Below are 25,337 nucleotides of genomic sequence, written 5' to 3' on the forward strand. Positions count from 1 at the left end.
CTCCACCCCCTCCGAGCTCGCGCGCTCTTCCTCCACGTGCTTCTCTGTATATACGGGTCGCCCGGGAGACGCCGGTCGGGCGGGGCTCTTCTGACGCCACAATAGGAACAAGCCAATAGCCGTGACGCGTCTCAGTGACGCGAGACGCGCGGCGTGGTTTTGCCGACCGGGGCGCAATGAGGCGGCTGCCCGCTGGGTGGCGCCGATTTCCCGGGGAGGTCCTTATTGGGCCCCCGGCGGAGGTGGGGGAGAGGCGGGCAGGAGCCAAGGCCAGGGAGCCCTCTGCGTCAGCTGCTGCTCACTGCGCCGCGCCAGTACCAGCCGGGACTCACCCGCTGCTCCATGCTTGTGCCCGGCTCCGCTCGTCCATCCTCGGAGAAGAGGCAGGTACGTGCCACCTGTCGGAGACTAGGGAGGAGGGATGCGGAGGTCAGCCCGGTTGTTGGCTCAGAAAGTGAGGTATCAACGACGGCCTGGGTAGAATGGGTACCAGAAATGTAGGGCGAGCGCCAGCTGTGCGGAGGAGCCCCAGCTGTGCCTGCCAGTTGGGGAGGGGGGTGGGAGCTGCCAGCTAACAGCCCAGGGTGCCAGGAAGAGCCATCTGTGTGCTGATCAGTGTGTTCTAAGGAAATGCTGCTTGGGCAGGTCCGCGTCTCTGTGCCCTGTGCGGTATATGGCCTAAGAGTGACGTCTGGACCCTGACAACCCCTTCCCCACGTGTGTGTCCAGTTCGCTTATTCCGCCCTGTTGAAGCTCCTGGGGGCTGTCTCCGGTCAGTTTGCCAAAGGGGTGGGGGTGGGGGTAAGGCAGCAGTGAAGTGCAAGGGGAGATTTTCCACCAATCCCAAACCAGAAAGAGGCATCTTTGAAATTCTCACCAATCCCAAACCAGAAGCAGGCACGCGGTGCTCCAAGGCGAGTAACTTAGACTTAACAGCCACGGCAAGCTCTGGCCAACCCATTCTACTGTCCTCTGAGGAGTGTACCTCTGCTTCCCTAGCTGGCTGCTTTTAGAATGGGGCTGAGCTGGAGATCATGGTGACGTTCACCTCCCCAGGCATGGGCACGAGAAGGTTCCCCCAAGTCCAACCCTGGAAAGTAGAGGAAAGGAGAGCTGGATGGGCTGGGGTTGGGGCATCCTGCACTCCTTTGGTACTGTAGATGCATGCCAAGCTGGAATCGGAATGAGGACTGGAATGAGGGCCAGGGACGAGGGCGTCCTCTGAAGTGCATCACCGGGACCCAAGCTGAGTCAGTAGCCTTTGCTGAGACAGGGTGGAGGCACCATCCTGGGTACTCCCAGTCCTCAGGGAGAACCATCGAGAAACAGGAGACGCAGACTGGGAGCAGACAAGAGCACCAAGGCCCAAGAGGTTAAGAATCCTGCTCCATCCTCCCGTGAGCCTGCCCAGCCCAGCTCTGTGGCCTTGGAATCCTGAGCACTCAGACAGGTAGAGTGGAACCACCCCCCGAGCAGCTTTCTCCTGCTAGCCTCTGGGCAGCCGCCCTTGCTATATTTTTTTAGGCAAAGGGGGAAGGAGCCGAAATAGGCCCGGCTCTTCTCCACTATATGGGCTGGACATCTGGGATTATAGCAAGAGTCATTTGTCCTTGCCAGTTATAGGACAGAAAACCATGGGGCTCTTTTCTGCCTTTAGAACACAGCACTCCCAAGAGGTGGCCCAGAGGCCCTGTTCTCCCTAGGAAGGTTTCCGTGGTAGGTGTTACTACAAATACTGCCACTAATTATCATAATTAGTGGAAGTATTCAGTATAGTCATTATTAGCATTTATTGAACTTTTACCATGTGCCAGGAAATTTATAAATATTATTTTATTTAATCCTCACAACTGTGAGGTATAGCATTATTTACACTTTTTACTCCTGTTTTACAGATTAAATCACTAAGGTTCCGATGGCTTACATGACTTTCCCACTGTCTGAGAGCCAATAAAAGGGAAAGAACAGGAATACATGCCCAGGCCTAGAAGTCCATTAGAAAAGAGTTTGGACCGAACCCGAGGCCAGGTCCCGCTTGCCTCTCACTACGTGTGTGCCTGGATCTCTAGTTGTACTCTGCCTCCAGGGGAGGATCTGGACTAGCACGGAGGCTTCCCCCTCTTCTCTCCATTCTCTATCCTCTTTCCCTTGTTTCCCCTTGGATCCCCCTTGTGTTCCACTTGAAAATGTCCCCCTTCAGAGAGCCCTCGCACCATCTCCTCGCTTGGCACTGGCCCATCAGGGCAGCACCTTAAGGGAGGGCTGCCACTGCCCCTTTAATTCTCCCTGGGCTTGGAATGCAAGTGAGTTGAGCTAGCCATCTCTGTGAGGTCAGATAAGATACTATATATATCGGAGTCGGTAACCTGAGCTCCAGATTACCCAGCCCTAGTCGGACTCTAGCCTCGGGGCTCTCCACCACGGTCTCTTGCCTCATTGGGGAAGGAGAAGCCCCCAGATCCTGTCCAGTGCCCCCGGACACAGGTCAGTAGCTGCCCCTATAGTATGTGAACTTTATGGGGCCTGCTGTCTCAAGGACCCCGTGTGTTTGGGGGAGCATGTGATAGGCTGCCCAGCTGGGCCTGGAGGAGTACTTGGGGCAAGATGGACGGTGAAGGCTGGAGGAGGCAGGCAGGGGCGACCAGGACAGAGGGAAGATAAGCCCTGGAGGAAAGGGAGGGAGACTGGGACTCTCCCCTGGGGTGGGGGCACCAGGAGAGCTCCCGACAGACGGGATTAGGGAAGAGAATTGAAGGATACCAGTACTGCCTGTAGGCCCATTCCTTTGCATTTTCTTGGAAGTGTCGAGATGGCTACCCTCTCCAAACCCTAAATCCAGAAGCCTGCTGTAGAGACACTACCCTGGGCCCACCCCCCTACTTCACCAGTCAGGATTCTCACCTTCATCTCCAGTCTTTCTCATCCCATCACCCCCTCCCAGCCCTGGGGCAACTACTGGAGGTAGCAAGGGAGACAGAGATGGACCTAAATTCTCTTGAATGGCCCCCTGCCAAGGCATGCAAGAGGATTAGGCACTAAACTGGTGGGCCTATGGATGCAAGCCCCTGAGAGACAGAGCTACTGGTTACAGTGGAGGGGAGGCACACTGAGGCGGTTGGGGACTGAGAAGGCAAGCACCAACTGCCCCCACGGAGGCCCTCCACCCTACCCGCAGCCAGCACACCTGCCAGGACATCCCTCAACCTAGGAGCTGATGCTTGTGCCCAGACAGTGCCCAAGCAGACAGGAGTGCGGGTCAGCGCGTGTACACGAAGGGAGACAGGACCCCTCTCTCAGCCCGCTTTACCTTTCAAGGTCAGCACATCAGCTATGCCTCATTCCAATGGTGTTAGCAAGTGGCTTTGGGAAGCTCTGAGGTCACCCCTGTGGAGGTTCCCAAGCACCTAGCAGGACTGGCTGGGACTCCCCACTCACCTGTCCCAGACACCTGGGGAAGAGAGGAGGACTGAACTCTGTTGAGGCACACCTCTGAAACCCAGCTAGGGGCTTTCTCTCCAGACAGTGGCAAGGCCACAGAAGCTGGCATGCCTTCCCCCCAGAAAGCACAGTGGATCTGAACAGAGAGGGGCCACGAAGTCTCCTGGGATGTGGGACATTACCCACCCCCTACCCTCGGGGCCAGGAGTGTCTGAGATTCCTGGGGAGCAAGTCCCTCCCCTGGCTGGGCAGGTTAGGGAGCCCTTCACGTGAGCAACAGGAAATGACAGTGGCTGACGCACAGGGGCTGGCTGCCCAGAGAGACAGGGCTCATTTTAACCCCTGACTCATCTAGCACAGGTACCTTGGGGGGGTGGACCAAGCTGCAGCAAGAGTAGGAGGCTGGGGGGCAGGCATGTCCATAACCAGGCCTGGGGCCAAGGGCCCTGGCTGGCACTAAATGCCAGGGCCCCGGGACACTCGGGAGCTTGGCACCGTGGGTGAAATGGAGGCCTCCTGGACCATCTCTTGGCGGATCAGAATTGTACTGGTGCTCAGGTTGCACTTGGCTTTGCTTTTGTTTGCCCAAAGTGGAAACTCCAAGGGCCGCCTCCTGCGGGAGTCTGTACCTGCCACACCGTGGCATAGACGGGGATGCCTGTGTCCCCCAGAGCCCCAGGCCACAGGTCCTGCCCCATTCCAGCTCAGGGAGAGGCCAGGGAAGTACAAAGTGGAGGTGCTGGCCTCAGGGTGGCTGTTTGGGGACCGAGAACAGGTGCCAGTCCTACATGGCCACTGCTCACGCAGCATGACCTTGGGAAACCCGCGTCACTTCCGCCAACACTGGTTTCCTCATGAGCAAGTGGGCGTGAGGATGGCACCCACTACTGGGGCCGACCGTGAGGATTGGCACGTGGTGTCCCAAAAGTCTTCGTAGAGTTTCAAACTTCAGGAACTTCAGAAATAGGACTGATAAACGCTTCAAAGTTTCATTATTTCATTCCTTGTCTATTGAATCTTGAATAAAAATACCAACTTCGATTTAATGTAAATCATTAAACCTTCACATGATGCTTCTAAGTTTAAATTCTTTCTCCAAAAGAATTAAAACCTAAAGCTGCGCTGAGGCTCTGGGGACACCGGGACAGCGCTCCAGGGAGGGCTGCCGTGACCCGCGTGGAAGCTGCGACAGAAGTGCTCAGCGCAGTGCCTGGTCCAGAGGTGTTCCCGGCCTGCTGGCGGGTCACGGTCGCTGGGCTCACGTGTCCTTTCAGGAAGCAGAGGGCTCTGTGGAGGAAAGGCAGCTGCACTTCCCAAGAGGGGGAAACTGAGCCAAGTGACAGGGGAGTTCTGGCAGAGCAGGGAAGAGTGGAGGTGCCCGGTTGAAGATGACATGGAGGAGGAGCTTGGCAGGTGGTGTGCCCCTGCTGTCCGAGGTGGCGGGCACCTGGGAGGAGTTGCCTAGAGCCACATGCCTATACTTGCCAGCTCTCGGTAAACAGCAAAAGGAGCAGGGCAGCAGGGGCCCCACGCCCGGCAGGGAGGGAGACAGGGGATCCCAGCCAATCGGCTCGCCTCCCACTGCCCCATGAAAGGGCCATTCAGTCCAGGCCGTTCCTGTGGCAACGAGGAGACTCCAAGCCATGTGAGTGCCCGTCCTGTCCCTGTATTGCGCAGCAAGCCTACAGCCAGGGCCCAGCCTGCTCTCCCACCCGTGGTGCTTTCTGCGGCCTCCAGGGACAGCCGTGTCAGGTAACACCAAGGGGCACCAACCCAAGCTGTCAGCTCACCTGGAAGGTGTTGACACTTTTCTCAAGAGGGAAACTTGGAGTCAGGGGAGGGGATACGCCCGCTCAAGGTCTCAGCCGCAGTAGGGACCCTCTCCCCAGACACGGGAACTCTAAGTCCAACGTCAGCACTGGAAGGCAGCTGCTAGGGATGGGAGCTGTTAGTGATGGCATGACACCCCCCCACAGCCAAGGCTGCTATGGCAAGGGAGGCGGTGGTCTGCCACTCACCTGCCAGATTGGGGCAGAGAGGAGAATGGGGATTTAGGAGGCCTCCTGGGATTCAGGGTGTAACTCCACCTCTAGCCCCAACCCTTTCCAAGGAATACTTGCCAGCCTTCCCAGGGCTGTCTGTCCCTGTCCCTTGTACCTTGTTTGGCCGCAGCACTTCTGCGTCATAAACAGGGCCAAGAGAGGTCACGAGTCTGGGGCACTGCCTGCAGAATACCAATTCCCTGGGAGCCTTAGTGTGGAGGAGGGGGAGTGAAAGCCATGGGGAGGAGGCATGAGCTCATGCCCTGGGCCGGGCGGGGGGGGGGGCATATCTGATTGGCTGCCCGGTGTCCCAGAGCCCAGTTCCTGAGACCTGGAGTCTCTTTGACTTTGAATTATTGATGGAGCTTCTCCAAAGTGAAATAGAGCAGGACTCGTCCTACGCCCCCACCCTGGTGCCTCTGTCTGTATCTTTCTCGGCCTCCCTCAGGGTTTATACTCTTCCTTCTCTGTACCCCAGGAAGCCAAGCAGATGGAAGGAGAACTGTGGTCCCCCTCTAACCCTGCACAAGGTCACCGTCCAGTTACTTTTTCCTAGAAAGGAGTGGGAGCTGTGCTGGCGGTGGGAACACAGTGGGCAAGGGTGTGTGTATGAAGATGGGGGTCCCCAGGCCAGGTGGGAAAATCATACATAGTAAGTGGAGACCAGGCATTTCTGAGCCAGCCCAGACTGAAAACTGCTGCTGGTCTCTGGCAAGGTCTAGAAGTTCTGTTCTGGGATCCATATGGAGGTTCCCACCCGCTGATCTCCCACCCCTGCACCTATCCCACGCCCTGCATGGACTGAGTTGCTAGGGCCCTCTGCCAAGCCATCAGCGTTTGGGGCTTGGCACCAACTCCTCTCTGCCCAAATGGGCCGGGCTGCCAGACTAGGGCAGGCCGTGGGCTGCCCAAGCCAGTGTCTGCAGCACAGCGAGATTCTGCCCACTGCCCGCTCGCTCACCCGCACGCCTCGCTGAGGGATGCAGGGGAAGTCTGGTGCCCCGGGGCTGAGGTCAGAAGCCAGCCAGGCCGGGAGACAGCCAGCCCTCACATTATTACAGGCCTACAAAGGAGGGGCCCAGAGCCTGGCAGGGGCTGGGGGAACAGATAATAACTACTCTCAGAGCTGAGGGCCTCCACGTGTTATTATCTCATTTATTCCTCGCAACAACCCTGTGAGGTAGGAACCATAATGACGATGATTATACTCATTGTACAGGTGAGGAGATTGGGGCTCGGAGGGGCTGAATGACTAGTGTAAAATCACCCAGCTAGTCAGTCACAGGGCAAGCCACAACCAGCCCTGTACCACTACTCTGAGGTTCCTGGAGGGCTCTGTCCCCCACCCTTGCAGGAGCCCCCCAAGAACCCCTGATAGCCTCTAGGAAAGAGGCCTGATCCTACTTGTTCCTCTCTCCGAAGAACCTTTTTTGCCCACCCCCCCGAGCTCCATTTTAGATGAAGCCTGCACACCTCGTGTGACAGAAGGACTCTGATGGTCCCCAAATGAGCTTAAACTTGATGGGGAGGGATGAATCAAGGTCCAGTAGGAAAAGCACTGGACTAGAAACCTGAAAGACCTGAATTCCAATCTTGACTCTGCTAGTTGTGACCTTGGGCACATCAGTGTCGTTGTTCCCATCTGTACAACAGAGAGGTTAAAACAGATGAGTCTTGGGTACCTGGGGGCCTCAGTCCATTAAGTGTCTGCCTTGGGCTCAGGTCATGATCCTCAGCAGGGAGTCTGCTTTTCCCTTTCCCTCCACTCCTCCCCCTCCACTCATACTTCGTCTCTCGCTTTCTCTGTCTCAAATAAATAAATAGTCTTTTTTAAAAAGGATCCTTACAACCCCCCAGTTCAGAGATTCCTGTGTGCCTTCTCCAGACCCACCCCAGCTGTGCGGGGGTGTGGGGACAAGGAGTACCGGCTGTAGTGAAGGATTTTAGCCTCTAGGGGGCCCCGTTTGCACAAGTCATCTCTGTGAGCTTGTTGGCTTGGAGGTTGGTAGAAGAATCCCTGAGAGGCCACAGGACCCCAACTCTGCTTAGAGCCACCTGAGTTAGATCCGTGAAGAAAGAAGTTTCTGCCACACGAGGATTCCCCACCAGAGCAGGTGACTGTGTCCAAGGAAAAACTGTGGGATTTTATCTGGAGACTAAGGTCAAGTCCACTGCCTGCCACATGCTCATTCACCACCACCTCCCCTAGTCCCCCTGCTTCCTCTCATGAGCCTCCTTTTCCTCATCAGGGATCTGACCAAATGGTCCAGGGCCTTTCCAAGCTCAGACAATGTAGGATTCCAAAAAGATTCCTGCTCCTCCTTTCAGCAGAAAGAATTAAGACTTAAATTCTTAAAATGGCCGGCATTTTCAATCCAGGGGTTGAGGGCCGGAAGAGAGGGAGCAGCTGAGATCTGGACTGGCATACTGTGGGTCACCTGGAGGGCTGCTGAGAGAGGGCGGTCCCCACCCTCACATCTAGGGCTTTGCAAGGGAGCACTCGGAGTAGCCAGGATGTGCAGACTGGTGGCCCTCTGTGGTTTGTAGAAGCTGGCTCACATCTTGTGCTCTCCGGTGTGAATACACAAGCATAGGTGTGTTTCTTAGCCGTGGGCCAGCCTCTCGTGGAAATGGACCAAGTGGTCTCTCATTGAGATCTGCGTTTCCAGCCAGGTGGGGATGAAGAGGAGGGATGGGGGCACCCTGCTTGACACCTGGCAGGGCCCTCTGACAACCGCTTTCCTTGTCTTCCAGCCCATGAGGCTCCCAGTCCCCACTGAGTGCCGCCCCGAAGGATGTCCCAGCTCTCCTCCACCCTGAAGCGCTATACAGAATCGGCCCACTACGCAGATGCCCCTTATGCCAAATCGGGCTATGGCACCTACACTCCCTCTTCCTACGGGGCCAACCTGGCTGCCTCCTTCCTGGAGAAGGAAAAGCTTGGTTTTAAGCCAGGCCCCCCAACCAGCTTCCTCACCCGTCCCCGAACCTATGGTCCCTCCTCCATCCTGGACTATGACAGGGGCCGCCCCCTGTTGAGACCTGACATCATCGGGGGAGGTAAGCGGGCAGAGAGCCAGACTCGGGGCACTGAGCGGCCTTCAGGGAGCGGACTCAGCGGGGGCAGCGGATTCCCTTATGGAGTGACCAACAACTCCCTCAGCTACCTGCCTGTGACTGCCCGTGACCAGGGTGGAACCCTGACCCAAAAGAAGTCAAACAGTCAATCAGACCTGGCCCGGGATTTCTCCAGCCTCCGGACCTCAGAGAGCTACCGGATAGACCCTGGGAACCTGGGTCGCAGCCCCATGCTGGCCCGAACACGCAAGGAGCTATGCACCCTGCAGGGGCTCTACCAGGCAGCTAGCCGCTCGGAGTACCTGGCCGACTACCTGGAGAACTATGGCCGGAAGGGCAGTGCGCCTCAGGTGCCCGCCCAGGCCCCAACCTCTCGAGTCCCTGAAGTCCTCAGCCCCACCTACCGACCCAGTGGCCGCTACAGTCTGTGGGAGAAGAGCAAGGGCCAAGCCCCTGGGTCCAGCCGCTCCAGCTCTCCAGGGCGAGACACCATGGTGAGTTTGCCCCTTGGGGACCCAGTGATGGGCTAGGGAGGCAGCAAAGGATGTAGAAGACCCCAATTAAAGGATGGGCTCCCCATCTGACTGCTGATCGAAGCAGAGGTCTCCTTCCCAATCCTTGTGACAGTGTCTCCTGCAGCCTGAGCCAGAGAAGTCATCTCAGCATGGCTGGTACCCTCGTGGCTCAGTGCCTTGCTCAGGGGTCTTCCCACTCTCCCTAGGAAACCCATTTCACGACCCCTGCCCTGGATGCCCATCCAACAGTGCTCCCGGAAATGCTCGGCTACCCCCACATACACTGCAGTGCTCACCCTCCACTTTGCCACCCAGCATGCCAGGGTCCCCTGCAGGCCCTGCGCCATCCTGGACTGAATGCTGAGGCCCCCGCACCACGAGTGCTCCCTGTGGTAAGAGAGGCCTCCCTGCTCTGGCTGTCTCTCTCCTCTTGCTCGGGCTTTTACTTCCCAGCCTGGGGACCTGGCTTACCATCTGGGCATAAGACATCAGAGGGAGAGGGACTCCCCTCTGATGGACACCAGTCCTGGCTCAGGACCAGAGTGTCTGGATAGCGGTGCTTATCATGTATGTGTCTTTGGGGAAAATGTTGGAAACAATTTTGTCTAGGGTTTTAGATAATCCCATACCTCTGTATTCTGGTCCTGCCAGAGGCTGGCTTGCATCTAATCTGTGAACACACCTCTCTGGGGTACTGACTACATTCTGCCTTTTCTTTAGTTATTAGTGGACCCATCAGGTGGCAAGCTCTCAAAGAATGAGAAAGAAATCACATCTCTAAATGCCTCCTCGTGGGCCTAGCACTGCACAGAGTGTAGTGGAGTTACAGCTGACCTGCTGATCGTATGGATGAGTACGGAGATGGATGCACAGAGGGACGGTTGCATAGGTGGGTGGATGGATGGATGGATGGATGGGCAGGTGGACAGACAAACCAGTGGGCAGGACAGCTGTGTACCAGCCCCCTACTTCTAGGACAGGTGCCTTTTGCAAATAAGAGCTGTGCACAGCAAGAAATAAATGCTGCTTAGTGGGCTCGTCCAGACAAAGGGAGCAGGGGTACAAAACAGGCGTAGGGCTTTGGGTCATAGACCTTTTTTTTTTTTTTTGAAGATTTTATTTACTTATTTGACAGAGAGAGAGATCACAAGTAAGCAGAGAGGCAGGCAGAGAAAGAGAGGGAAGCAGGCTCCCCACTGAGCAGAGAGCCCGATGTGGGGCTCAATCCCAGGACCCTGAGATCTTGACCTGAGCAGAAGGCAGAGGCTTAACCCACTGAGCCAACCAGGCGCCCCTGGGTCATAGACCTAACATAACTAAAGGTCTTGAGGGGACAAATTTAATAACATTACTTAGAGAGTCTTAGAGAGTCTTGGTCTTGTTGGGCTGTCTATGAAGGGCCACGGAGACACAAAAATTGGTGCCTCCCAGAGCATTCAGAACCTGACAAGGCAGGGCCAGCTACACTGGAGGGCTGGCATGGAAGAGAAGCGGGGGATAACAGACCTGGCCTGGGAGAAGTATGTGTTCTCAGAGGGACATATGGTTGGACTAGAGCATGATTCACTTAGATATGCTGCTGTGGCTCACCTCGGGGGCAATCAGAAAGCAGCTCTTAGTGGATGGGCCCTAAAGACCTCTGGGAGGCTCCCTCCCTTTGCTCAGAAGAGAAAAGTTCTTTATGGTATGCAGTGTTCCTCAAAGTGAGGTCCACAGGAATCACCTGCGAGGCTTAATCATCCAGGGGCCTGGACCCAACCCAGATCCCGGAATCAAACTCTCTAGAGATATACCTGGGAATCTGTCCTTCTTATAAGCGCTTCAGGTAACCTTTAAGCGTACTGAGGTTTGAAAACCTCCTCTCCACAGACTAAACTGCAGACCCGCGCTCAGTCCCAGTCATGAGAGCAGGGTCTCCTCCCTTGGTGGAGGGTGGGGAGTCAAACTCCACTGGAACTCTGCCTCCTTCCTACACAGGCATATCTCAAATTTCCCTCCCTGGAGGCTGCTGCCCTCTCTGTTCCCCCCCACAGGGGACACCTCAGCCTCTCCTCCTCCTCCAGGACCAGATAGAGGAGAGTTTTGAGAGAGGAGCTCAGAGAGGTGGCAGATTGCCCTGGGGCAAACTCAACCACCCTAACATCCCTCCTTCCCACCTAGAACCAGCTTACAGCACACCTGAGTAGCTGTTAACGTCCTACAGTGGAGCCAGTGTCTCGCCCTGAGCTCACAGGCAAGACACTACCCATGGGGACGGCCCCTCAGGGGCCAGACCCTCATGTGGCCTCACCCCCTCTCCTCACCGCTCTCAGCCTTACTTCCTGCTGCCGACTCCCTCTCCTGAGGTCACAACAACCCTGTTCGAGAGGCCCACACCACTTCTTTCTAAAACTGGGTCCATTGTCTTTTCAGATTTCCATTTGGGGATCTGAACTTCTCATTCATTCATTTCGGGGCTCAGCTTACTAGCAGTCTACCTCAAAGAAGGGTCCTTAACTTCTGCACCTGTTTCCTTGACAAAAGAGAGTCTTCATAGTTCCCACTTCATAGATCATTGTAAGGAACCAAAGGTTGTACGGCACACAGTAGGTGCTTAATAAATGTTAGTCCTCCTTGTTCCCTTCTAGGCACTTTCGGGAGGCAAGAGAGATGAAAGCCGTGATCCCTGCTCTCAGTGCACTCACAACTAACTTGGGGAAATAAGTTCTTAAAATAGTTGTGATAGGAGGCAGCCCCAGGTGTCGTTCGTCAAGTGTCACAGGTGGTGGGGAAGGGAGGGGCCGCCTGAGGCTGCAAGGTACAGTTTGCCTCTTTAACCTTAGACACCGCTCATCTGAGCTGTGTTTCCTCATCCATAAAAGGGATGGGTCATACTGCCCTGCCCACCTCACAGGGTGTCAGGAGGCTCCAAGCAAACTGGCCGTGAAGGAATCTGAAACCTATAAAATGCTATGGAAGAGTTAGTGAAAAGGGAGAAGATAGAAAAGGGGCTTTTGGCATCTGAGTGGAGCAGGGAGGGGTCCACCCTTGTATCATGTGGCAGGGTCCACTGTGATCTGACTCTTCTGGGGTCCCCCTGGGTGGCCCTTGGACCCAGGGGCTCTCCGGGTAGCCAACTTGAACTATAGCTGACATTCATGAAGGAAAGTCAAAAGCAGGCACCAACCGGGGAGTTAGAACAATTCTAACCAGGCTCATTCTCCTCATTAATAGTAACAGCCAACATGAACTTGGAATATTACAGACTCAGCTGAGTGCGAATGAAGGACTGGTGGAGGGGGATTGGGAATTCTGAAACCCCCCCCCATGCTTGCATATGCACCAACAAACCACCAGTGGGGGGTGGGGGGGACTGCAGCTCAGCCTAAGATAAGGAGGGCTGCCCCAGGCTCCACGTGCTGTTTAAAATGCAGACAGATTGGAGGGGAGGGACTGATGGTTCAGAACTGGCAAAAAAAAAAAAAAAAAAAAAAAAAAAGCTTTCACTACCACCCCACCCATCGCCTGTGGGGACTCCAAGCCGGGCCAGGTGGGTTGGCCCAGCAGAAAGCCTGGAGCCCAAACACCCAGCCCAGTTATGGCCCCCCTTCGCCCCACCTCTCCTGTTCCCTGGGCCTATGGAAGGACAAGCTGTTCCCACTGAGCCCTGCCAGGGCTGCGCTTTAACCCCTACAATCCATCCTAATCCTCCCCTGCTCCACCCCTCCAACTGCTCCCTCCCCAGCCCTGGCATTCTGCCTGCCAGCCTCAGCCCTGCCCTCACCCCACCCCACCCAGGCCACCCTCTGCTCTCCCCTAGACAAGCAGGGGTTGGCCCAGGGCCCTCCAGAGCACAGTCATCAGGCTGAGTACCTGCTGCTGAGATGCAGAGCCAGGGAGCAAGGCTCAGAGCCTGCCGGCCTATCCTCCCCACACAGCCTCTTCCAGACCCTTGCCCTCTGCTCTAAAACCTGTTGCTAGGAGTGAAAGGGCTGGGAACCTAGAATACCTGGGTCCTATTTGCCAAGGGGCTGCTGACTCATCTCCCGAAGCCTTGGGTGCCCAGCTGTTCAGAGACAGGGAGATTATATAAGGGGAGGTCATGTGATTTTACTCTTGGGTGGGACTTTGAACTTGACTGCTGCCTTGCAACGAGCAGGGGTTACTCCAAAGAGAACAAGTTGAAGGCGGCAGGAACTAACTGCCCTAGCGGTCCAGGGTGAGAAGTTGAGAAGTGTGACCTTCCTCTCTCCCCCACTGCCTTCTCTGTTTATTCAGCCATGCTGAAGTGCATCCCCGTAGTCTTGTTTATCCAGCCTAGCAGCCTGGGACCCCTGGGCTGCCCTGACCCTCTCAGCCACTCCCAGAAAGCTGAACGTCCTGAGGACTTGAGTCTCTGTTGACATGAGAAAGCCTCTCAGAGTAGACCTTAAGCTAAAGGGTCCCATGACCAGGACCAGTACGAGCTGCTGAGAAAGGACAGGCAGTTCGGGCAGGTGTCAGCAAGACGCCAATGGTCCCCATCCCTTGAAGACGGGCTATGCTCTGTGACCTGGTTGGTGGCCCCCGTGCCGCCTCACCGAGGCTCAGTTTCTCAGTCAGCGCCCAGCATCATCCTCCCTGCCTCCCTCCTCCCCTGCTCCAGGATGTCTTCATGAGTTAACATGGTGCTGGGGTGGGGCTGGGCAGTGGAGAAGTTAATCCGAGCCCGGCAAAATGTTCCCTGCCCGAGGGGGAGCCGCTCCACTGACCAGCAGCTACACAAATGAACATCATGTTCAGGGCCCAGGCTGCACACGTGGCCCCCTGCACCCTCCGACCTCAATGGATAGGTAAAACTGGCACCCGCACAGAAACAAGCAAGAGAGGGACATGTGTGGGCCTCTGGAATCCAGCTGGTTCAGGCCAGACTGCCCTAGGGCTGGAAAGAGTACAAAGCTTCTGGCCTCCTGGGGTCGGAGTGATACAGGGAAGCAGAGGGCCTTCTGTCCCCAGTGGCACTTGTGGGCTAAAAGCCCAACCCACAACAAGGACTCGGAGCCCCTACCCATTCAGTCAGTCAAGCCACCAGTCTATCCACTTGTGATGGTAATGACAGGTGTGTGCTTGGTGGGGGGAGGGGGCAGGGGAGGTCATTTTCCTGGGTCAGAGCAGTGTTTCCAAAACCCTTGAACCAAGCCATCACTGAGATCTGAGGAAGCAGGGTATACTCTCAGGCCTGCCCTCACAGAGCTAACCCAGATTCCAACCCCAGAAGATCCATTCTTTCCCCACCCCGCTTCAAGAAATGGCACTGCGGAGAAAGGGTGTCACGGGGGTTTGGCCAGTTGAGAAATGAGCCACAGTTGCTTGCTGGTTGTGTCCTTCAGCAGTCAGACCTGCTTGACGAGACCGGACCCTATGTGAATTCTTTCCCCTCACCCCAGCCTTCTCAAAGAGCTCCCCTGCAGGTAGATTTCATCTGGGCCTCCTTGCTCCCAGCGTTGGCTCTAACCTTCTACTTCCCAGGAACCAGGAAAGAGGGAGTGAGCGTGCTAATACAATGCCAAGATGTCCTGGGGTGGGAGTACTGGCCTAAGCTGTTGAAGAGTCATGACATTGCTGGCCTAAGTCATGGGGCCAGAGGCCAAATGCTCCAGTGGGGAAGCACCTGTGAAGACAGTGCTTACCACAGCACGCTTATTCAGCATGCAAATCAAGACTCACCCCACCCTGTGAGGCTCTGTGGGACTTCCAGGATATTCAACAGAGCCTGGTCCGGCCCCCACTTAGACATGAGATCAACACCATTTATCAAGCGCCCACTAAGAGAACCCACAGCCCTGCCCGAGGAGGTTTCAGTGTGATCGCACAAGCCCACAGACGATCTAAAACCATTTACAGGAGCCTTAAAGACACTTATAAAACAAAGATAAACATATTAAGATAAATTAACACGGTGTACGCTGAATACCAGTGGACAGGGGTTATGCTGTGATGGGCTGTTCCACGCTGAATGGAGTTCTTTAGAGAGGGCTTGGTGGAAAACACAAGTTTTGAGCATACTTTACAAGCAGGTAATTGGCAGGGAGCGGAAGGGCATTCCAGAATCTCCTGGTAATTGTTAAAAGCACAGGTTTTGCCGTAAGCCAGGTTGGGGTTCAAAGCCCCACACTGTCATTTATTAGCTTTGTGGTTCTGGCAAGTCATTTGGCCTCTCAGGACTTAAGGACCTTCATCTAGAAAATAGAGATAATAGTTCCTACATCACTTCATTAATTATGCAAATTAACTGGGATAATATATATAAAGCACTTAGCCTGTGCCTAGCATTTAGTGAGTACTTAATCAGTGGCAGCTTTGTCTTTTAAGTGAGAGAAGGCAAGTGCTGAAGCAGAGAAGTAAGAGCAGGTTGGTTAGCAGCAGGGGTCAGAGAAGGGCGAGGGTGGTGACGGAGCCTGCAGACAGACAGCCTCACAGACAGAGCTACCTCAGCTTCCATGCTGGACGCAGGAGTCAGGTGCTCTAGGAGCTTACAGGCAGAAGTGTGGTGTCATCAAAGGCCAGCATTGCTGCAGACACTGTAGGACTCAATGGAAAGGGTGTGCCTAGAAAGAGGGAAGCAGGGAGAAGGCTGAGGCAGCACCCCGGGGATCTGGTCACGGAGTGAGGACAGGGACGGGGCGCTCACCTCCTAACACCGGTGCCCTTGCTGACCATCGCCCACCCCATACCTGTGTTCGGGACATATTCCCCATGTGGCTGAGGTCGTGTGAGCAGGGCGCGTGTACATGTGGCCATGAGCATGCCAAGAGGAACAGAAGGAGGCCACAGATGAGTAACAGCACACGCTGCTGCTTCTGAGTATTTTTAAATGCTAAAAATACTGGCTAAAAATAGCCAGCAGGCTCCAAACAAGATACTTTCTCTAGGCAGATTCTGTGTGGGTCCCTGATAGGTGAGGGGCGGTGGAGCATCTGAAATGAAATGCAAAGACCTCTGCTCTTCAGGCATCGAAGCCCTCCCGCTTGCCCCCACCCGGGCTGAGCACCTGCGTCCCCACCGCGGTGGAACTTTCTTCCCACCTTCCAAAACAAACCAAAGTCTGAGATTCTGAGAGAGATGCAGCTGGGTAACTGGGCAGAAGTAGCCAGAAAATGTTCTTCCCTGGAGCCAAATGGGACAGTGACCTCTTGTACCTTATAAAATAGGAGCACTGGCTCTCTTGATAATGGGACGAACTGGGACTGGGGAGAGGTGTGGGGCGGGGAGGACTCAGTGCTGACGCCAGGGAAATCCGTGCTCCTAACCCGGGGGCCCACCGACCCTCGCGAGCTGTGTGCGTTTCGGGCTCCTGGAGGGCCTGAGTCCCCCTGAACGACGTGCAAAAGTTTGTGCGCAAGTGCATCTTCCCCCCGCGGAGAGCACGAACTTTCACAGGGTGCGCCAAATGCCCGGCAGCTCCCAGAAGTCAGGGACCGAAAGCCTCCCGGTTTGGGGGGCGGCTCACCGGACTGACAGAGTCCTGTGGGGGTCCTCCTGAGTCCCGACCCCGAGGCCGGCGGGGGGCTCGGCGCGCCTGTCCCGCCCTTCCCGGGGACGGCGGGTCTTGGCGGCAGCCAGGCCGGTGGGGTCAGCGAGCAGGAGGCAGTCCCGGCGAGGGGCCGCTCTGCTGGAGGCTCCGGGCGGGGGAGGGGGACGAGGTACGGGGGGCGGGGCCCCGGCCGCGCTCGGGGCCGCGTGCCGGCGCCAGGGGCGGGGCTGGGGTGCTGGCCCCGCCCGCGGCGCTGACGTCGTGGGGCCCGAGGCGCCGGCAGGGCCGCCAGTCAGCCGGAGCGCGAGAGCCGGGTACCGGGGCGGTTGGCGGCGCGCGCCGGGGAGGTTGAGGCGGAGGAGCGCGCGGTCGGCGGGCCGGAGCAGTTACCGCCGGGCGCCGCGGACGGTGTCCTGTGGCGGCCTCTCCGGCCTCAGCGTCCGGGCTGTGGCACCGCGCGGTCCTCCCCCGCGCCCCCTTTGCCAACGTTAGGCGTGGGGCCGATCCCGCCGCCCGCCCCCCAGCATGCGCACCTCGTACACCGTGACCCTGCCCGAGGAGCCCCCGGCCTCCCCCTTTCCCGCCCTCGCCAAGGAGCTGCGGCCGCGCTCCCCGCTCTCCCCCTCCCTGCTGCTCTCCACCTTCGTGGGGCTCCTGCTCAACAAAGCCAAGGTACGCGGGGCCCCTTTCCGGGACCCCCAGGCCGGGGGCCTGGACTTCCGCCTCCTCCCCGGGACGCCCCCCACCCCCATCTGCCGCGCGCTCCGGGGCCGCGGGGGACCGATTCCTCCCAGCCCCCACCCCTCCTTTCCTAGGGTCTCCCGGCAAGGAATGCCCCCTCCCCAGGTGATCTCAGGCTTACTCGCGGCCCCCTCCCCTTGTTGAGGTCCCAGCCCCTGAGGTTCCCCCCCCTCCCCTCTTCCTCTCCCTCTTCGTGACCCGGGCACCAGGTGGCCCTTGGGCTCTTAATTCCTGGCACCTCTTAGGACAGGTGCAGGAAAGCGTAACCTTGACTAGTTCTCGCTGTGTGAGGGAGTGGGCAGCACGCTGGACCCGGCGGTGTGACTCCTCCAAGGCCAAAACCCAGCAAGAAAGGCTGTTCGGAAAGAGCCGCCCCCTCCTCACTCGCCCCAAAGGGCGCTCTTCCGAAGGGTTGGTAACAGGGGTCCTTTGACCCGGTGAAGGGCAGAGGAGTCGCAGACAGGTGAAAGAGGACAGCTTCCCTTTCCTTTCCTGCCCTCCCCCAGTACTGCTAAGTGGGCAGTGGATCCCTCAGATGAAGTAGCCACCCCAGGGTAATGCTGGGGCCAGAAGCTGGGCACTGCCCCCTTGGGGAAGGGAGAAGGGGCCAGAGCTTGACAGATCTTATGTAACAGGCACCAGCTCCCGAGTTGGCAGTGCGTGCACTGCCCCGTGCCAGGGCCACACCAGGCTCCTTGGCCGCAGCCAGGACTCATGGCTGACCCTCATGGCACAGGTGAAGTAAGCAGGAAAGCCCTTTCCTGGGGTCTTGAGTGTAAAGACACAAACCTCAATCAGCCTTGCTTATATGACCCACATCCCCAAATGTTTCCTCCCCATTAACCCAGAGCGGGCTCTCCCTGAGCCCCCTGCTCCTTCACGGAGGGTGAATGCTGTCTGTCTACTAACCGTGGAGGTGGCATTGACCTTTTAGAACAGTGGTTGCCCCTAAGTCAAGGTTAGGTTTGTTGATGACTGATTTTAAGGAAGTTCTTGATCCAGACTCTTTCCAGTCTTTGCGTATGCACTCCACATAGCAACTGGAGTCATTTCCTTCTCTCCAGGTGAGAGGCTCGCTGTGTGGGGTCTCTCCCCCAACCTCTCCAGTTCTAGCCTCTCCCTGTCGGCCCAGAGGTAGGATTGTTTTCCCCCATAAGAAAGGTCACTCCTGGGACATTTTGTTCCTCTCCAGAATGGAAAGTGCTGACTTTCCCTGGAGCTCCTGATTTCCTATTCATGGCAGAAGAATATCTGGCTGGGCATAGAACAGCCCTGCTCTCCCCTCCACTCCCACCCCCCGACTCCTCTCATCCAGCCGCCTTCTACACAGAGCGCTTAGCAATTGGCAAGTAGTTTTGAATTCAGGAAATTTTAGACAAAGGCACAATCCACCCCCACCCCTACAAAAAGAAAAACGAACAGAGGGTCCGCGCAAAGCCATAAAAGAACCTTCCCCATCTCTATACCTGCCAAGCCGTTAGTAGAGTTAGATTCTCAAGAACAGTAACTGTAGGTGATGACGTGTTCTTGACCCTCACTGTGCTGGGTCAGAGTTTAAAGTGTCAACACCACACAAGTGCCTCAGTGCAAAGACACCTCCAGTTTTCCACTGCCCTGTCCCCATTAGTGCTGAGGGACTACTGTCTCAGCTGGAGGCCCACTTTGGTGGACACTGACATGATCACCAGGCTTTGCTTCTGCAGCTCCTTTAGACAGATGTTGTCTGAGGCCCAGGGGGTAAGAACTAACAAGCAATGCCAAAAATAAGCGTGAGAGTGAATCTTTGAGGAGGGGAGGACGGGTATCCTGTGGTGGACAGGCTTTAACGTTTAGTTCCAAAGGGGCAACACGGAGACTTTAGTGTTTTTGTTGGGCACCAGAGAAGTCCTTCTCCAGGTCTACCTGAAAACCCTGATAAGGTCTTTGTCCAGGGAATTATCTCTGTTGTGGTCCTCTTACTGGAACATCAGGGTTTAGACTGTCAGAAAGGTAAGATTAAAATCTTGTGTTTGGGGCCATATACTGCTAGCACTGGCAGAATTCAAGGATGCTTTTGCCCACGTGCTGCCAATAGGCTTTGCTTGCTAACTGCAGGTGGAAACCAGGTCTCTCTTCTGAGTATATTTCCTTCCCTACCTGTTAGTGTCAGACCTGATCACTGGCAAGAAGGGATCCTCTTACTTGTGGGATCAGCAGGGCAATTCCTGAGAAAAGCCCTCCTTCAGCCTGCCTCTCCCCACCCCACCCCCTTGAGCTGACAACCTCATGGGCTTTGTCAGCACACGGCATGAGTAATTTTAGCTGAGTTATTTCAGGCTCCTGTTCTGATCAGGGTTGAGCTGGCCCCACGCATGCCCCAGTCAGTGTTGCTCCAGAGTTGCCGGCTCCCGGGTCCCCTCCCTGAGAGAGGGGGTGGCAGGCTCATCTGCACACTGTTTCTTTAACCCTTTGAGCCCAAAGGTTTTCTGACTCCTTGCAGGTAGGGCCAGGATTAGCCAAGAGATGTGGACCTAGCAGCTGTCTCACTCCAGCCCCCTCACCAACCTCCACAATAGGGACAAGAACGAAGTGGCACCCTCAGCCAGGTGCTTACCCCTGTGTGGTCACAGTCTGCCATCGGAAGGGCTCCCAGCCAGTGACCAGTCAGGATGCCGAAACCTGAGCCAGGCTGGGAGGATTCTCCCAGGCTTTAATCAGCCTCTGGGAGCTGAGCTCAGCTGGAAGGAATTCCACCTGTCTCCGGCAATTCAGAATGGCAGGCCAACTTCAGTTTTCCTCAAGCTGAAGATCTTAAACTCACTTCAGACATTTTGTCATTGAACATTTCAAGATCTCCTTGAAGCGCCTGTTACGACAGCTGCTTCGTGTATTGGACATCTAAGGGTGGGAAAGTGGGTCATTTGAGATAGTGCCCAGATTTGGGACCCGGAGTTCCTTGTAGCTGGCAATCAAATACATTAATTCCTAGGCTCTAGCTCTAATCTCCAGCCTCCAGTATGGCAGAGACTGAAGAGGCATGTACAGATCGGAGAAAGCACATGTCAACAAAGGAAAGGAAAGCCCTGTAGAGTATCTGTGTTGTGTGTTGAAGAGAGAACAATGTGTGTGCCTGATCCTCCTGGCTCTGGCAGAAAGCTGCGTGAGTGCGCCTAGCACGGACCCAGCCTCTTTGCCTTCAGCCTCATATGCCGTGTGTTCTTTGTTTCCAGAATTCTAAGAGCGCCCAGGGTCTGGCTGGTCTTCGAAACCTTGGGAACACGGTGAGCCCTTCCCAGCCCACTTCTTTCCTCAGGCCACGCGCTCCTGTCCCAATGGGACCATCTGGCCAGTTATACTGCCCATACTGGCTGGTGGGTTTTACAGAGTGGCTGGGATGCCGCCTCCCTCCTGGCCCCTAGCAGGAAGCACTGCTATAGGGGAGTTTCCCTCTTTACTGTCAGCTGCTTTCCTGGAGCCTTATCCTGAAGGACATCCATCACTTCCCACCCACTTCTGTCCGGCACACCCACACCCTTCTGTACACCTCACCGTCAATAACCAGCTACGTCACCTGTGCCGCCAGTGGGAGTTGGCCCCACAGCGCCCCTTCCCCTTACAGAAAGAGGAACTTGAGACTGTGGGAGTGTTCATCTCTGGGGTAGATGAGCCAGAGGGCCTCTGGTACTAGGGGAGTGGACATGCCAGACAGGGCTGTGTCTTACTGAGCGGGTGATCTCTTGCAGTGCTTCATGAACTCCATTCTGCAGTGCCTGAGCAACACCCGGGAGTTGAGGGACTACTGCCTTCAGAGGCTCTACATGCGGGATCTCAGCCACAGCAGCAGTGCCCACACAGCCCTCATGGAAGGTGAGGAGCCTGGCCCTGGACACGGGTTCTGCTCCACAGTAGTATCAGTAGTTGTGTGCTGTATGTGTCCCTCCTAGTCTTCTCTCTTTGGCTTCTTTTTGTTGGGATTCTAGTTTGAGTTTCTTACAGAAAATGTCTCACCTGTCCTCCACGCCCCCCTCTCTACCCTCTCCTCCCAATAGAGTTTGCAAAACTAATCCAGACCATATGGACTTCATCCCCCAATGATGTGGTGAGCCCATCTGAGTTCAAGACCCAGATCCAGAGATACGCACCACGCTTTGTTGGCTATAAGTAAGAGCCTTGCTGACATGTCCTCCCCTGAGTGGGTGCCGGCCACAGGGTGGTTCTCGGAATGAGAGCTATCACTCACTCTTTTCTTTGGACTCAGTCAGCAAGATGCTCAGGAGTTTCTTCGCTTTCTTCTGGATGGACTCCACAATGAGGTGAACCGAGTGACAGTGAGGCCCAAGTCCAACCCTGAGAACCTCGATCATCTTCCGTAAGTAAGAGGAGAATGCTGTGGGGAAGAAAAACTTGGTGACCTTGAGTTTTGGGCTGACTTCTTTGGGGGTAATAATTTGGAGAGAATTTTAAATATTAAAGATTTAGACTGATGGATCCGTAAACTTCTCATGGCATGAGCTCTGACCCAGTTGTCTCCCTCTCTCTGGCTCCTAGTGATGATGAGAAAGGACGACAGATGTGGAGGAAATACCTAGAACGGGAAGACAGTCGGATTGGGGGTAAGTGCATGAATGGGAAGAAGGCCTGCTTTCCCTGGTAACTGCTTTTGCCTCAGCAGAGCGTGAGTGTGAAAAGCCCTAAGAGTCATCCTCTCAGGGGACCTTCCTTCTGCCCAGCGGCCCACGGACAGAGGCAAGAGCGCTGAGAGGGCACACAGCCCAGAGAAGACGTGTGCTCCTTCTCCTGGCTTAAGCTCGGCTATCCCATCTCTTCTGCAGATCTCTTCGTTGGGCAGCTAAAGAGCTCCCTGACGTGTACCGACTGTGGTTATTGCTCGACAGTCTTTGATCCGTTTTGGGACCTCTCACTGCCCATTGCTAAGGTACGTGCCCCTGTTGCCTCCCGTTGGAAGGCCCACTCATCCTCTCACAGCATCGACCTCTGTGACTCGTACTCTGTCTCTCCCAGCGAGGTTATCCTGAGGTGACTTTAATGGACTGCATGAGGCTCTTCACCAAAGAGGACGTGCTTGACGGCGATGAGAAGCCGGTAAGTCCCCTCCCGTGGGACCCAGAACACACTCTCTGGAAGAGACCTGACACCGGCAGATGCAGCCTGGGAGTTCCTGGACTCAGCCCACTGATTTCTCCCCCAAGTCCTCTGTAGCTCTCTTTGTTCTGTCTTGCAGACGTGCTGTCGATGCCGAGCCAGAAAACGATGCATAAAGAAGTTCTCCATCCAGAGGTTCCCAAAGATCTTGGTGCTCCGTATCCTTAAGATCCAGTCCACCATGGCAAGCTGGACTTGCCTTTAGAGAGTGACTGATGACAAGGGGCTGAACTGAGGGCGAGCAGAGTAGGAAAAAAGAAACGTGGTAGACTTTCCTTTCCTGGTTTGCTCTTTTGCTTCTGAGAAGTGCTTCACCCTCTTAGGACTCAGTCCCCTTTACTTTGACTACCCTTGCCACCCTCTCTTGTCCTTTGACTTAATGCCAACCCCAGACCTGAAGCGGTTCTCAGAATCCAGGATACGAACCAGCAAGCTCACAACATTTGTGAATTTCCCACTAAGAGACCTGGACTTGAGAGAATTTGCCTCAGAAAACACCAGTGAGTATTTTCAGCTGGGAGGGCAGAAACAAGGCACAAGGACCTAAAATCCAGATGGGAGGCCAGGAGGTGGGAGGAAGCTGCTGAAGAGTGAGTTAACAAAAATCAGGAATAGAGGCATGAGGGAGAAGGGAACGTGGGGCAAGGAATGCTTTGGGGGCCTGAAACCTTGTACTTCCTCCCCAGACCACGCTGTTTACAACCTGTACGCTGTGTCCAATCACTCTGGAACCACCATGGGTGGCCATTATACAGCCTACTGCCGGAGTCCAGTGACAGGCGAATGGCACACTTTCAATGACTCCAGGTGAGACAGAGCTCTCAGGTAGGGCTCCTGGCTAGCCGACACCTGCACCTCACCCACCTGTGTGGCTTCCCCTTTGACCAGATGGAGGAGGTCAGAGCCAAAAGGCCACGTAATATGTCTGAGCCTGCCACCCCTTTGCAGAATTTCTAGAAGACTGCAAAAGAGATCGACTTCCGGGGCACCTAGGGAGAGGAGCAGTGGGCTCCCACGGTCTGCCAGCCCCACCGCGTGTGTCCCCGTGGCCCCCTCTCCAGGGCTCTCTCTGACGTCCCCCCCCCCTCTCTCCACAGCGTCACACCCATGTCCTCCAGCCAAGTGCGCACCAGCGACGCCTATCTGCTCTTCTACGAACTGGCCAGTCCGCCCTCCCGCATGTAGCAGCGAGGAGCTACATCTCTTTCTCCCTTCCCCGTGGTGGCCCCACACCCTAAGTTTTTTTTTTTTTTTTTTTTTTTTTTAAGACAAAAAGAAAAAAAAAAAAAAGAACCTGACAAATAAGAGAAAAATAAAGCAAAGTAACTGCCGAGCAGGAGTTGCTGCAGCCCAGTCAGGGTCTGGAGCCAGGAGCCCGGAGCTCCGAGCCACCTGGTGTGAAGATCGACAGGACACAGAGCCTGGAGCGCAGTGCCCCCTCGGCGTCTCTTGTTTGCAGTTTTAAGCTTGTGGTTTTTTCCCTGTGTGTAATAAACAACAGCGGTCTGTGGGGAGAAGATCCTGGTCCACTTGCTGCCCTTCCAGCCCCCAGTTCCTCCTGAGAAGACAGCGCCCTCTGGAGCCTGCTGGGAGGATCGCCGCCTGGAAGCACTGGCGCCGGAACCCGGCACCTGTCTTCACCTGGACCCCGCTCACTGGTCCAGAAGCAAGAAAAACACTCATGAGCCAAGAGCCCTCTTAACGCTGCTAACTCCAGGGGGACAGACAAGGGGACGACTTTGGGGGGAAAAAAAAGCTGATTTTGGTTTTTAAAAACCTGGGTTTTTTTTTAATTACCATAACTAAAGTTTTCAGATGGGAGATGCTTCCTTCACACCTCTTTACAGCTGGGACATTGTGCTGGTCATTTTGTTTTGTTTGTTTTTAGTTCTTCAAATACAGCTTTTCTAATGCTAGCCCCCAGTGGTGCTAGGTGGGTGTTGGCCAGACCCCAAGCACAGCCACAGTAGACCCAGGATCTAACAAGTTTTTTTGTTTTCTTTTTTTTGTTGCTTTTTTTTTTTTTTTTAAATGTTCTGGATGGAATCTAGTTGCCTCCAAGAATTGTGCCTTATAGCATTTGGGGACCAGGGGGTAACTTCCCCTCCCTGAAATATCCCTCAGCCTGTTCCCTTTTCCCCAGTGCCATGTTCAACCCCGCTGGGGGATAATGGGGGTCATGCCCTTAGCCCCTGGCTCGGTTTGCATTGCAGTGAGGCGGAGAGGAGAGTAGGTAGAAGGAGATTTCTTCTGGTAGTGTATCAAGTTTTTCCTGCCCACTTCCCCTGGTCTACTCCCCCCAGCTGTTTGAAGGATAGCACAAGCCCCTTATTTCTAGAGCTTTTCTCACCTTTAATTTATTCCCTTTTAATGTGCTTTTTCTTCCTGACCTTCATGCCCCCATCCCTTCTCAGAGCCTCCTAGACATAGGCCCTTTGGACCGAGTTTCTCAGGGATGCCCATACCACCCCTCAGCCCTCCTTGGCATTGGTCTTCAGTCCTACCCCAGGAGCTGGAGCCTGGGTGTTTGGGGACATCTTGCCTCAGCTGTACGATTCTTTCCCACGGGCGTGATTTTCCCTGAGTAGTTGGACAAAACTCGGTGCTGCCACAGAGAGTAACACTGTTCAGCACCAAGGCACGGAGCTCTGGGCATCCACATGGCTGGGCCCAGCTTGTGCCCCTTGGAGCCTGAAGCTTTCCAATGCTCCCAGAAGGAGGCATCAGAGAAAGACGCCCCAAGTTTAACTGGCCTGACCCCCTTCCCCAGGGAAGCCCTGTGAACCTGAGCCAAAGGGCTGATGTGCACTTGTTTACTGTGTAAGCAAGAGTAGAAGAATGTCTGATGTCCAGTGAAACCTTGTACAGAATAAATAATAGCTTTGAGAA

General features: G+C 55.5%; 1 protein-coding gene across 8 annotated transcripts; it reads left to right on the plus strand.

Annotated features, from left to right (window-relative positions):
- The first annotated feature begins 258 nt into the window (after window positions 1-258).
- Window positions 259-25,337, plus strand: USP2 (ubiquitin specific peptidase 2). 8 transcript variants are annotated; one of them, XM_004750050.2, is made up of 15 exons: window positions 304-387; window positions 1,161-1,450; window positions 8,235-9,052; window positions 9,280-9,465; window positions 20,516-20,566; window positions 21,029-21,152; window positions 21,335-21,446; window positions 21,544-21,654; window positions 21,834-21,898; window positions 22,118-22,221; window positions 22,308-22,388; window positions 22,528-22,606; window positions 22,841-22,948; window positions 23,135-23,255; window positions 23,546-25,337. In XM_004750050.2, the coding sequence occupies exons 3-15, from the start codon at window positions 8,276-8,278 to the stop codon at window positions 23,631-23,633; spliced, it is 2,007 nt and encodes a 668-aa protein (XP_004750107.1). In that variant the 5' UTR covers window positions 304-387; window positions 1,161-1,450; window positions 8,235-8,275; the 3' UTR covers window positions 23,634-25,337. The 8 variants fall into 8 exon arrangements, with proteins under 8 accessions (XP_004750106.1, XP_004750110.1, XP_004750107.1 ...); XM_004750049.2 differs by lacking the exon at window positions 1,161-1,450 and having other exon boundaries at window positions 259-387; XM_004750052.3 differs by lacking the exons at window positions 304-387; window positions 1,161-1,450 and adding an exon at window positions 2,376-2,484.

The sequence above is a fragment of the Mustela putorius genome, unplaced genomic scaffold (assembly GCF_011764305.1).
Source record: "Mustela putorius furo isolate JIRA1106 unplaced genomic scaffold, ASM1176430v1.1 tig00000460_pilon_pilon_pilon, whole genome shotgun sequence".
Classification (NCBI taxonomy): Eukaryota; Metazoa; Chordata; class Mammalia; order Carnivora; family Mustelidae; genus Mustela; species Mustela putorius.

Excerpts from the sequence above, each read along its gene's own strand:
- USP2 (XM_004750049.2), top strand. The coding sequence starts at position 8,276 with ATGTCCCAGCTCTCCTCCACCCTGAAGCGCTATACAGAATCGGCCCAC. Across the intron at positions 9,053-9,279 it reads CTCCAGGGCGAGACACCATG|GAAACCCATTTCACGACCCC; the intron begins GTGAGTTTGCCC and ends CACTCTCCCTAG. Across the intron at positions 21,153-21,334 it reads CCACACAGCCCTCATGGAAG|AGTTTGCAAAACTAATCCAG; the intron begins GTGAGGAGCCTG and ends TCCTCCCAATAG.